Source organism: Ursus arctos, chromosome X (genome assembly GCF_023065955.2).
Source record: "Ursus arctos isolate Adak ecotype North America chromosome X, UrsArc2.0, whole genome shotgun sequence".
NCBI classification, from domain to species: domain Eukaryota; kingdom Metazoa; phylum Chordata; class Mammalia; order Carnivora; family Ursidae; genus Ursus; species Ursus arctos.
In genome coordinates, this window is record NC_079873.1 from 116650099 (window position 1) to 116663633 (window position 13535).

Sequence of the window (13535 nt, forward strand, 5' to 3'; positions counted from 1 at the left end):
GGATACAGCAGGTCTCTGGAAGGTGTGTCGCTCCCTTACTCGAGTAAGAGGGCACACACCTGGTTTAATTTCATGAAGAAAGCAAAATGATTTCACATACGGAAGGAATTCAACCAATTTTATAGATATTTAAAATTTACCAATATGCAAATGATTATGAGTCAAAACAGCATAAATGGGATAAAACTAAATTTAACCTAAATGATAGCATTTTGCAATGTTTGGTATATTTATCTCATGCTCCAAATGAATGAAAACCTTAAATAATAATATTCTGAAAGTTCAGAAACATATAAAAAGGAATAGAACCAGAGTGGATAACAAATCCTTCTCTAATAAGCTTACTTGTACTTTTTAAAAATCTACACAACTCCATAATTTCTGATTTGGTATAATAGGCAAAACAACTAGACCTTGAAAATATGCTGTATTCAAGGTATTACATACTCCAAGTACAAATATAACATTGACAACTGGGCAGCGTAGGCATTCAAATACGTGCTGAATCAAATATGTGCGTTTTTACTTACAGAAAAACTCGCCTGATTATATCTGATAATATCCTTATGGAGAGTTCTTAATAGAATCATAGCCACCATCCCAGACAAGAACAGCACGATAACAAAGGAATTCATAATACTAGAAAATTTAAGGAAGAAAAGAGAAGTTAAATCTCAAGTTCCTTATTTGAACAATGAAAAGAAAATGTGTGTACGTATAAAAGACAGACATGCAAATTATCATTATGTTCATCAGTTTTCCAAGGTGAAGCTTAGATCAAATAAAGCAATAGAAGCAACACTATTCTTAAGGTGATTTTAGAATTTTTTTTAAGAGTACATTCCCAAAAAGAAGCAAGGAGAAGTAACAGAAACTCAGTTCCAGAGCAAGCAACTGAGTACGAAAGTTCAGGAGTCAAGATTGAACTAATGGCTGACTGACTTCTTAGCTGATAGGCCAAGGTTGTAGTCTTTTTATCATTCTACGAGTTTCAGGGTAATGACCCCATGGACAACTTACCTACCAGCTCTTACTGTTACTAAAACTAAAACTTAAAAATTATCCCCAAATCAAAACCAGTACCTGTGGCATGCCACCACCCAGCCAAACCCAGACCCGTCAACAAAGTTTCACCAGAACCTATGAAAAGTCCAGCACTGTTTTAGAAAGATGCCAATAAGATGATTGATGTCTGTGGCTGCCAGAGGGGAGGTGGTGGGGGGAATGGGCAAAGCAGGTGAAGGGGAGTGGGAGGTGCAGGCTTCCAGTTTATGGAATGAGTAAGTCAAGGGATGAGAGGCACAGCATAGGGAATATAGTCAGTGGTACTGTAATGGCGCTGTATGGGGACAGATGGCAGCCACACTTGTGGGGAGCACGGCAGAACGTATAGACTTGCTGAATCACCACGTTGTACACCTGAAACTAGTGTAACATTGTGTGTCAACTAGCCTTTCTGATATAAATAAATAATAAATAAATAAATAAATAAATAAATAAGCCAGTCAGCCAGCCCTGGGGATGAAAAGTACAGAACAGGGAATATAGTTAATAATACTGTAATAACTGTATATGGTGACAGATGGTAACTACACCTATCATGATAAGCATCTTGCAAAGTACAGGATTGTCAAATCGCTATGCTGTACACCTGAAACTAATAATATTGTATGTCAACTAGACTTCAATTGAAAATTTTTAAAAAGATGATTGATGTCGAAGGGTCTGTTAAATGTCGTGAGTAAATCAGCTCATGACAGAAACTAAAGTACATTCCTCATTACACTATAAATATCACTACTACTAGAGATTAACCCCCACAGTGTATCCAGAGGCCCTTTGCTTTCACAATTCCTTTGGAGAAACCATTTACACAAATTTTATCTGAAGAGACTGCTGGGGGTGTAACAAAATGGGACCTGGACAGTTGCCCAAACAAAACTCTGTGGAAAAGCTATGATACGATCATAATAATGAAGAAGAGAAGGAGGAGGGAGAGCAGGAATAGAAGAAGGAACAAGTCTAGAAAAATAGGAGTGGGGGATGCTATTCTCACTTTTTTTTTAAGATTCATTTATCTAGAGAGAGAGAGAGAGAGAATGCATGCAAGGGGTAAGGGCAGAGGGAGAAGGAGAGAGAGAATCTCCAGCAGACTCCCACTGAGTATGGAGCCCAATGCAGGGCTCGATCTCATGACCCTGAGATCATGACCTGAGCCACAACCAAGGGTCAGACACTCACCAACTGCACCACCCAGGTGCCCCGCTCTTCTCACTTTAAAGGCAATGGTAATATAAGGAAAATCATCACCTCAAAAGACCATACTCAGAATCACACCTTTCCTTACTTTCATTTTTACTTTTATAGTCTTCTTCCACCCCAAATTGAGCTAACACCCTGCCCCTCCCTCAGTACTTGGCCTAACCATCACGTTGTCAGCTGGTCCAGCCCTCCGTCTCAGGTTGAAACTTCTAATGCTGTGGTCTGGCCCTGTTGACGACTCCTGAGGAATCCAGCACCTCCCCCTGAATCCACTAGAACGTAGTAAGCTTCATGGGAGCAGAAGCCCGTGTGCCTCCTTCACACTGTCTCAGAACCCAGCAGAGTACCCGGCCGCCCAACAAGGACTGGCAAGAACACCAGGGGAATGAGCGGCCCTTCACTCCCTGATCGTATCTCCACACAGTCCTCTCCGTTATCTGACCTGCTGAGGGAACATCCCCTTGAAGAGTTTTGGTTTCTCATCCCTTCGCCTTCTTCCTGGCCCTCTTCCCAGTCTTTGAGACATCCCAACTTTTCTCCACCCCAGCTGGTTACTGCTTTGCCCACTCTCCGGTTCACTCAGACTTTCTGAACCCACAAACACAAGTCTCTATTCTGTTTTCCTTTAATCTCTTGTGTCCTGTCCACTTCTGCTGTCATCCCCTGTCCACTTCCCACCTCAGTATTCTTTGCAAGAAGCGTAGTCCCTCTGACATCTCAAGCTGCTCTTTCCCTTCAGCATAAACGTCTGTATATTTAAGACACATCTTCCTTTTTTACTTTTTCTTTGGGTATGTGGGGGGGGATGGAGAGGGGAAACTAGACACAGACTAAGAAAAAATGTCACTCAAGATCATCTCTGGTAACAAAATAATTTTTAAAAATATATATGTACAGGGACGCCTGGGTGGCTCAGTCAGTTAAGCCTCCGACTCTTGATTTGGGCTCAGGTCATGATCTCGAGGTTCTGGGATGGAGCCCTGCATGGGGCTCCATGCTCAGTGGGGAGTCTGCTTAACATTCTCTCTCTCTCCCTCTCCCTTTGCCCCTCCCCCTGCTCCCGCTCTCCCTCTAAAATAAATAAAACCTTTAAAAATATACAAATATGTATATATAATACAAATATATATTTACATTCCCCCCCCTTAAGCTAGGTATTCTTTGTTTCATAAAGTATACTTACGTAGGGGCGCCTGGCTGGCTCAGTTGGAAGAGCACGTGACTCTTGATCTCGGGGTCATGAGTTCAAGCCCCACACTGCGGGTAGAGATTACTAAAAAAAAATAAATAAACTGAAAAATAAAAAAATAAAACTAAAGTACTTACCTAAACCACTGAATGTTGGTATGAGGCATGGACTCCAAAATGTAATCCCATCTAGATGCCCACTTGATGCTTTTGTTTTCCTAAAAACAAAAATACACAATTATATGACCAAACTTACACTGACCTTTTGCTGGTTATAATCCTAAAACAGACAGAAAGTTATTCTGCATGTGCTTTCTCCATTTCTTTACTACTAACTTCATGGAATAATGAGATGTACCCTGGCATTTTTATTTAATTTTTATTAACTGATATTCTTCTTCATTTCAGGAAGGCACTAGGAAGAAAGTAATTTTAGCTTGCTGCTGTTCACCAGAGGTAGCAACCTTTTTTTAAAAAACAGACTATCTAGGGGCGCCTGAGTGGCTCAGTCAATTAAGCTTCTGACTTCGGCTCAGGTCATGATCTCAGGGTCCTGGGATCGAACCCTGAGATGGGCTCTACACTCAGCAGGGAGTCTGCTTGTCCCTCTGCCCCTCCCCTTACCTGTGTGTGTTCTCTCTCTCTCAAATAAATAAAATTTGAAAAATAAAACGGACTATCTATTTATTTGCTTAAAAAGTCATCTCTACACCCAACGTGGGGCTCAAACTCACAACCCCGAGATCAAGTCCCATGCTCTTCTGACTGAGCCAGCCAGGCACCCCTACGTTTTTATATGTTAAGTATTTTGAGATGTAGTAGCAACAAGTTTATAAAAGATGTTTTGTTTTCAAATATTGTAATTTTCAATACTGAATAAACCACAAGAAAATATAGTTACCAGTCACGCTGTTTCTGCTGATGCGTGATCAAACTCAAACCGTCAGTAGCTTTCTTGCAAAATAGCCGCAGTGGATGAAGATCTTAACTGGTAACCCCCATAAACACTTACACCATTAATTCAGAGTAATCACCCCTCAGATCAATAATACAGTCTTAGCGAAAGGAAAATGCTGGTACAAATTGACCAAGTAATGTTTGAAATTACTTATTTAAAATTGGGTGTTTGTAAGACAAAATCAGAGAGGGAGACAAACCATAAGAGACTCTTAACTCTAGGAAACAAACTGAGGGTTGCTGGAGGGAAAGGGGTGGGCTAACGGGGTGATGGGCATTAAGGAGGGCAGGTGATAGAATGAGCACTGGGTGTTATATAAGACTGATGAATCACTGACCTCTACCTCTGAAACCAATAATACATTATATGTTAATTACTTGAATTTAAATAAAAAACAAAATAAAATAAAAGTAGGTGTTTGTTAGGTGTTTTTTTCTGAAGTTTAAAGTTAGAGTATGGAGAAACTCAATGTGCACTGCTTTTTTTTTTCTTTTCTTTTTACAAGTAGCCTTCACACCCAACATGGGGCTTGAACTCACGACCGTGAGATCAAGAACTGCATGTTCTACTGACTGAGCCTGTCAAGTGCCCCTAATATGTACTGCTTTAAAAAAAAAAAAAAACCCAAGAGGCACCTGGCTGGTTCAGTTGGTAGAACATGCATGCGACGCTTGATCTCAGGGTTGCGAGTTCGAGCCCCACATTGGGTATGGAGCCTACTTAAATAAAAATTTAAAAAATTCAAATGATAGATTTTAATTGGGTTCTAATTCTACGGTGGATTTTAGTTAAAACCTGATGACCAGGAGATCTTGGTTACCATCACCAGTGATGAGGCAGGTTGATTGACATCACGGGCCTCGTAACGAGCAGCATCACTTGTGCCACGTAATCTCTGCCATGAATCATCAGACCCAGATTAATGGTCATCCTGCAGATTGTAAAGTCTTTACTCCACAAACATGTCAAGGACGTGAAAGACCAAGAAAGACAGAAGAACCAGTCTGGACTGGAGCTCACAAACGAAACAACACATACTCCCAGGTAGGATCTCAAACCACAAAGGGGAAAAGTGACATTGTTGGCCAGGTGGCGACATGCGAACGGATGGATGTGGACCGGATGGTCATGTGATACCAATGCAGATTCCTGATTTGGAGAGTTCTATGGAGGGATAGGCTATGCTAGTAGGAAAGGGATCTTGTTCAGGGTAAAGACTCTGGAGGGTTTAGGGGTGATGGGACACCTAGCTCTTCTAAGATTCAGAGAAACACTAATGCTGATGGACACAAGAGAAGGGTAAACAATGCAGCACATGGGAAAAAGGGTAACAATTGGGGCATCTGATGAAAAGGATTACGGGAGTTCTTTGTAGTGTTCTGGCAATCTTTCTGTAATCCGAAACTGTTTCAAAATAAATTATTATTTAAAACCTATAAGAAGGGGCGCCTGGGTGGCTCGGTCGGTTAAGCCTTTGGCTCAGATCATGATTTCAGGGTCCTGGGATCAAGCTCTGCATCAGGCTCCCTGCTCCCCCCCCCGGGGGGGGGGGCTGCTTCTCCCTCTCCCTCTGCCTGCCACTCCCCCTACTTGTGCTCTCTCTGTCAAACGAATAAAATCTTTAAGAAAATAAAAATAAAATAAAACCTATAAGGAAATAAGAATTTATAGACAAATCAAGGGATAAATATTCATTGCATAAAAGCATGTATCTTAGCCATTCTATTAAAATATTGTTTCCATAGTAAAATGTGATTTAATTTGTAAAAATTGGAATTACAGACATCTTCTTTACCAGCCTATCCATTGCCTTAAGCAAGTTAACTCATAGCAAGTCTTTCAAAAAGGAGAGATACTTTCACATATGCATCCTGAAGTTTGGATTTTAAATACAAAGAGAGTCCAGAAAAATCTGCAGTTGGCAAACCTAACAGTTTTTGCACCAAACATTGCCATCTGCTGGAAATAACAGACCATAACACATATTACTCTTCCCTAAGGAAATAAGAAACTATTTTTAAAAATCCTAAGGCACATTTGAGAACAAAATGACAAATGCAGACAGATAACTAAGTGGTGGAACCTATTTCCTTAATCCACTGAAAACTAAGGAATTAGTCTGCTTCTTTCCATGCCAGAGTTTCAGTCTTTTCTAAGACATAGCAATTCTCCTAAGACCATATGAGGTGAGCAAGTCCTTAATGTTCATACTGGAGGCATGAGAAGCAAAGGTAGAAACACACACAGGACTTCTTGAGTCCTGACAGTGTCCCACGATGGATCTCACTCAATAAATATTCAGGCAGGGGCTGGGAGAATCAAATGGGCAGCCAGCCAGGGCTTCCTCTAGTCCAGATGTTTTCAACATGGGGAGCAGCACCCCCTAGGGGACAGAATGAAAATATGTAGGGATGCTCCGGGTGTTCGCAGCATAGAATGCGCGACCTCGCACAGGGGCCCTGGGAGACCAGCACAGCAACGAACTGAGAAAAACTTAACAAATGAGCCATCCTATGTGGCGCGACGGAAAGACTGCTCAGGATTAAGATCTGTGGGGCGCCTGGGTGGCTCAGTCGGTTAAGTGTCTGCCTTCAGCTCAAGTCATGATCTCAGGGTCCTGGGTTCGAGTGCCGCATGGGTCTCTCTGCTCAGCAGGAGCCTGCTTCTCCCTCTGCCCCTCCCCCTGCTCATGCTTTGTCTGTCACAAATAAATAAAATCTTGAAAAATAAGTAACATTTTTTAAAAATTATGATCCGTGCCTAGATTCTAATCCCATTTTACAGATAAAATATTTTTACACGTTTTTCATATACATTGACTTTTTCAAGGACTGCAACTACCATGTAAATTGAGGGAAAACAGTACTATGTTCGATTTGAAACTTTTTTTTTCTTTTTATTTGACAGAGCGAAAGCACAAGCAGGGGGATCGGCAGGCAGAAGGAGAGGGAGAAGCAGGCTCCCCACTGAGCAGGGAGCCCGATGCGGGGCTGGATCCCAGGCCCCTGAGACCATGACCTGAGCCGAAGGCAGCCGCTTAACCCACTGAGCCACCCAGGTGCCCCTTGAAACTTTTTTTTTTTTTACAGTTTTTCTTTTTTCAGGTAATCTCTCTGCCCAACATGGGGCTCGAGCTCACAAGCCCAAGATCGAGAGTGGCATGTTCTACCGACTGAGCCAGCCGGGCGCCCCTCGTTTGAAACTTGACCAAAACTGATCAGCATTTCTGAAAATCATGCCGTCATTTGGAAACACGGCGCACTCGAGCTACCTGTGTACAATGTTCTCTTCTTCATCTGCATCCACAGCTGTCACATTTACAGTGATTATACACATCGGTGCACACATCTGACAGGGGCTGAAATATATACTGAACTACACGTTATTTTATTAGAAGTTATTTTCTTTTTGTTTATTTTATATTGTAGTTAGGGTGTTATGCTGATGTTTACTGAAACTACTTGTATAGACAGGTTTAATCATCTGTATCTGTAAATATGAATTCACAGTAGCAAAGGGAGACTACAAAAACATTTGCTATGAAAATAGGACATCAGGGGCGCCTAGGCGGCTCAGTCGGTTGAGCGTGTCTGACTCTCGGTTTCGGCTCGGCTCACGATCTCAGGGTTGTGGGATTGAGCCCCCATGTGGGGCTCCGAGCTCAGAGCAGAGTCTGCTTCCCCCCTCCCACCCCCCCAAACCACCTCCTCCAAACACGAGCACAGGTGCTATCTCTCAAATAAATAAAATCTTTTAAATAGATAAATAAATAAAAGAGGACATCAGTGTGATAGGGTTGAGAACTGTTGATCCGTTTCAACTCTCTCATTTTATTATGGGGAAACTGAAGTCCAGAGAGGAAAATGAACTTGCTCAAGGTCACAGTATGAGTTTGAGGCAAGAGAGCGCCAAAATACCAAAACTTCCCGCTTCTCAAATCAGGTAGTGGCCCATGCACCCTACAAATCAAGAATATATTTTGGAGGAAAAAGAGCAATGCTATAAATGTGGCTAGGGTCCCAGGCTAGCCCACAAATAAAGCTTATATAAGTCACATACATAGCTAAAAGTATTGGGGTTAGAAAGAAACCAAAAAAACATTTGGTTGGTGGTATAAAAACAATAAGTTTCTGAAATAAAAGTATTGGGAATAGAAATACCTTAGCCTGGCACTTAAGTCCATTCAAAATCTGGCCCTTGTGGTTGTTTCTAACCTTTCTACCAATACTATATAAACGATTAAAGTCTAGAGTGTTAGACTGAATCTTTTTGGCCTTTACAGACCACCACCTAACGCCTGGCACATAAAGTGCATTTAATGTCCTTTGATGAACAGATAAGCAAATGAAAACAATTTTGTTTCAATTGGACACTTGTTTGCTGTTCCCCACAGACACCATGTACAACCTTACCCAGAAAGCCCTACCTCAGCTCTCCAAATTCCTAAAATCCGGGTCTCTTAATTCAGTCCATTGGCCTTCCCATAATGCCTCACACACCTCTGTCCCTTCTATCCAAATCACACACAGCATCCTTAGAAGCCCAGCTCAAGGCCCCTCTCTTATAAAGCCGTCTTGGACAATTCACCCATCGTCATTCCTTCCCATTTTAAAGTCACACCGTGTATTTTAGAGGCTGCATTAAGAGCCTGGACTCTCTAGTCAAACTAATCTTGGTTTATAATCCTTTACAGTTGTGACCTTGGGCAAGTGACTTTCCCTCTCTCACTCTCGGTTTTATTTTCTATAAAATGGAGATTTAAAATAGTACCTGCTTTCAGAGGACTATTGTGAGAAATGAAGTTAAAGCAAGTACTTTATAAAAATTCCCATGCCAGGCCTATAATAGGCACTCGATAAATATTTGTCATATAAATGGATGAATAAAAGGTCTTCACTCGGATGTTAATCTTTACGACCCATCCTTCAGTAACTTCTGAACAAATTTGCTATATAAACTCCCAACTTTATACCCATTTGGGAACATGAATCCTTTTCTGAAAACATAAAGTGCACACGATGCTTCACTAAAAAAACAAAAAGACAGAATTTTTTAAACTAAAAAGTATATTGCCTCTGGACCTTTCTGTAGCTAGTAGCTGCCTGAGCAGGGGCTCAGGCCCACAGTCTCAGCCGGCGACCACGGGCTCTGCTTCCCAACAGCAGCTTGCAGGTGGCTGTAGAGGAGGTACAAGGAGGTCTAAGGTGAAGGAGGAAGGCCAGGAGGAGGGAGGTCACAGCCCAGGTGGCTGAGGAGTCCCAGCTGCTGCGTGGCACTGACATCTGTAAGTGGCTTGACACGTGCATCAAGTTTGGCTTCCTGTCCATGTCCCCCTGGCCCCATCCCCGTGTTAGGATTGTGTGTACCCCTCCCCTGCAGACCCCAAGAATGACTTTGTGGGCCAGAGGTACATGGAAGGCTTCCGCACTCTGTACGAGGGGGAGACAGTGTAGTTCACCCAACCAAGGGCCTGGAATCCATCCATGTCACAGGACCTGGTGGGATCTTCTGTCCTGGGAGCGAGGAGCAGCAAAAAGGGGGAAAACATGTGGAAGCACAGACCAAAGGGGAAACTCCCAGGAAATGTGGAGGTCTAGATCTTTACCAAGATGGCGGCCCCTAGTCACCTAAGGCTATTCAGCACCTGAAATGTGGCTGGTCCTGAGTGAGATGAGTTGTAAGTGTAACACATATGCTGGATTTCAAAGACTTGGTACAAGATAAAAGAACATAAGGTATTTCTTTACCAAAACAAGTGCTATACCAAAAAACGGCATCCTAGTTAATGTGTCTCTCACAGGGGTACGGCTTATCAGTGCTGACACTACGTGTATGCTACGGTTGAACAAGTAAGTCAACATAGTGTAGACGATAGAGGCCAGGTTTCTCAGTGTCAGAGAAAGAAGTTACTAACGAGCAAGGGGAGAGGGCTAGACCGAACACTGCAGTACTGAGTTACAGTCCGAGGTACTGGTATGAACTCGTGCGCACTTACTTCCTCACCCACCCGCTCAGTTTTATATTTTCCCCTCTGCAATTAACAAGTCATCTGCGGGGTGAGAGTAACCAGTTTCCTCAATACTCATTCACCTCCAATTTTAACATCCATTGATAACATTGACCTGAATTGATTATTTAACTGGAGGGTGAAAAAGAGTGGTTTTCAAATCCAAACTCAATTTCCACTTCAAATAGTCATGACCACTGGAGCATTTCCACAAATGATGATGTCAACCCAGTGAGTTGACAAAATCCTTCATAAGCCATAATGCAGTTTATTTTATATTACAGTTAGCAATGTATGAAGCTTTGTTCCTTATTTGTCCACTGAAAGTTCAAGCTGTGTCATAGGTTCAATAAGATTTTGTGAGCTACTCCAAGATGCAACAAGCATGTACACTTGGGACACCCAAAGTGACATCCACGATGCAACATAAATTGTACTCCAGAAGAATTCTCCAGAGCCAATTATAGCTGTAAAATGCTGGGTTAGACTCAGTCAAAAGGTTTCTCTATTAGGAGACTTTTTAAAATAAAGATTATATTTATTTATTTGAGAGAGAGAGAGAGAATGAGCCAGAGCACGAGCAGGAGGAGGGGGAGAGGCAGAGGGAGAAGCAGACTCCCCGCTGAGCAAGGAGCCCGAAGCAAGACTCAATCCCAGGACCCTGAGATCATGACCTGAGCCGAAGCCGGACGCTTAACTGACCGAGCCACCCAGGCACCCTAGGAGAATTTTAATATTTTACTAATGTGCTTTATGAAGCTAAGAAAGGAAGTAGTAGAAAGTAGCATTTTCCAAACTTGTTGGACTAGTGTTCTAGGGAATGCACTTTGGGAAATATTGATGTGTCTCATTATCATTGGGTTAAAAAAAAAAAAAGCCTTTTTCAACTAAAGACAATAAAATGAACAGCGCCAGAGCTATACAATGCCACTCTTCCTGACACCCTCCCCCACCTACAACAGCAACGTTCTGGTGCTCAGATCGAGGTGTGGTATGAGCTACCGTGGTGTGAGCCACATGAATCACATGCTCCTATACCCGCAAGAAAGAAACGTTGTGTGTCTACTCCAGGCTAGGCCCCGTGCTTAGCGGTCTATGTTAGCTCACATATCCCTGATAGTGATCACCGGAGGTAACGATTTTATGACCATTTTACGGATTAGGAAAAAAGAGGCGCCGAGTACCCTGCCCAAGGTCACACAGCTCGTAAATTCAAACTCGGACATGTCTGGTTTTTTCCATCGTGCCACTTCTTGAAGCCGAGGGCCTTCTAAGCACCCTAAATGAGCTTCAGCGGGAGAGGGAGATAATTCCCTCCTCTGGAAGAGCTTCCAGGATGGAGACCTGTTAAGAAACAAGGGGTGGAGCCCTAACCCCGAATAAGGCGATTCCCCAAACCCCCCCCCCCCGTTTGGTATAGCTACATCCGAACTTGTACTTCGGCTTCGCATAGCCACGGTTGCTTCCTGACGGGCGGACAGTCCACTAGCACCATACCATTGTAGGCTCCTGGTATGAATCTCAACTTTAATTTAGACGGGTTCTCCCTTGGCTTTTACCGTAAACAGGGAAGTGCCTACATTTAATTTTTTTTAAAAAAATTTTTAAATAGGTTCCACACCCTATGTGGGGCTTGAACTCACAACCCTGAGATTAAGAGTCGCCTGTTCTACCGACTGAGCCAGCCAGGCGCCTCCCCCCTACATTTAAATGAATAAGAGATAAAAATATGTAGAAGGGCTTCAGTTCTTTGATCAACTTCTGATAGTAGCTTACACTCTTAATAATATTCTCCATCACTGAGGAAAGCTTATTTTAATTTCTTTGGGGTGTATTTCACTCCTTCCCCCAGATTACACTCCTGCATCTCACCCGCAGATCAGGCGGCTGACTGAACTATACTTACTGGACTAGTAAATTGCCTGTTTTTACCAATTGCACTTTGGGTGAACTGCAGGATGTAGGATCAAGTAATCCTGACCTCTAGCTGGATGATTCAAAGTACACACACATTTCCAACAAAAACGTTTCTCATTTTCTTTACAGTAACTCCATGGACAGAAAATATAACAGCCCTTTCATATAGCAAGCCAGAATGGTAGAGTAGAAAAGCTGTGAGTCCGGGGGCCAGGCAGACCTGAGTTTGAATATCACTTCCACCTCCTGCCAGCTATGATCCTGAGAAAATTACTTCATCTTGCTGGGCTTCAGGATCCTCTTTTATAAAATGGATATAACCACATAGGGACTACATAGGGACAAAAGCAAGGCATCCCCAACTCGAAATTGCTTTCAGAATGAGATTAGGAAAAAATCGTGTTGTAATGGCTGTCAGGCCATCTATAGAAATGACACAAACTGAGCACAATTTGTAAATATTTGAAGAAATTTGAGACCTAATCCCAAATAATGTGATTAGGGTTTGGTCTCAAGAGAGCACATCTAAAGCTTTAAGAAATAAGCCTTTTATACAAAAACAAGTATGATCAAAGCAGAATAAAAAATATGAGATACAGTCTTTAAAAAAAACTAAAAAGAGAAATGTGTAGATCTAGATATAGTCGTAAAAGGTTTTCTTTATAAAAGGAAAGCCCCAAAGTTAATCTTTTGGTGAAGTACCTCTAATACTGTCCAGGGCTGAGTCCCTAACCCATGAATATAAACATTTGGTCCATGGGCAAGCAGAGCTCTAGAGTGCCATGAATATCATCTTTTCATAGCCATTTCCCTTTGCTCTGGGGTCCTATGCTCACCAAGAAACTTTCTATTTATTCTGTTCTATTTATATTCGCTTTCTCACATATTATTTTAACAGGCAGATGTGCTAAACAGCTAACATGAATGGTGTGGTCTGCTAGGCATTTCTATTTCTCCATGTAAATTAATAAATTGGTATTCCGGTTTATACATTGGATCCTTAGGAGTTTGCTTAATATGACTCAATCTTCCTTTGGTATACTCACAGAATTAAAATTCTGAAGCAAGATTTTTAAAAAATGACAAAAACCTAGAACTGCTGTGTGTGTGAGGCAACAACAGATCCTCAGGCCCAGCAACTTGTCTGGACAAGAATTCAGCAATGTGTTACCAAATATGTACAGCCTTTTACGGAAATAATCC

General features: G+C 42.1%; 1 protein-coding gene across 1 annotated transcript in view; it reads right to left on the reverse strand.

Moving 5' to 3' along the window:
- Window positions 1–13535, reverse strand: part of LOC113241874 (transmembrane 9 superfamily member 2-like) — a 71399-nt gene that overhangs the window by 29714 nt on the left and 28150 nt on the right. Inside the window, exons 8-9 of the mRNA XM_057314808.1 lie at window positions 3589–3668; window positions 531–639 (exon numbers count right to left, since the gene is read on the reverse strand). Of these exons, the coding sequence (XP_057170791.1) occupies window positions 531–639; window positions 3589–3668 (189 nt within the window). The remainder of the gene's footprint in view (window positions 1–530; window positions 640–3588; window positions 3669–13535) is intronic.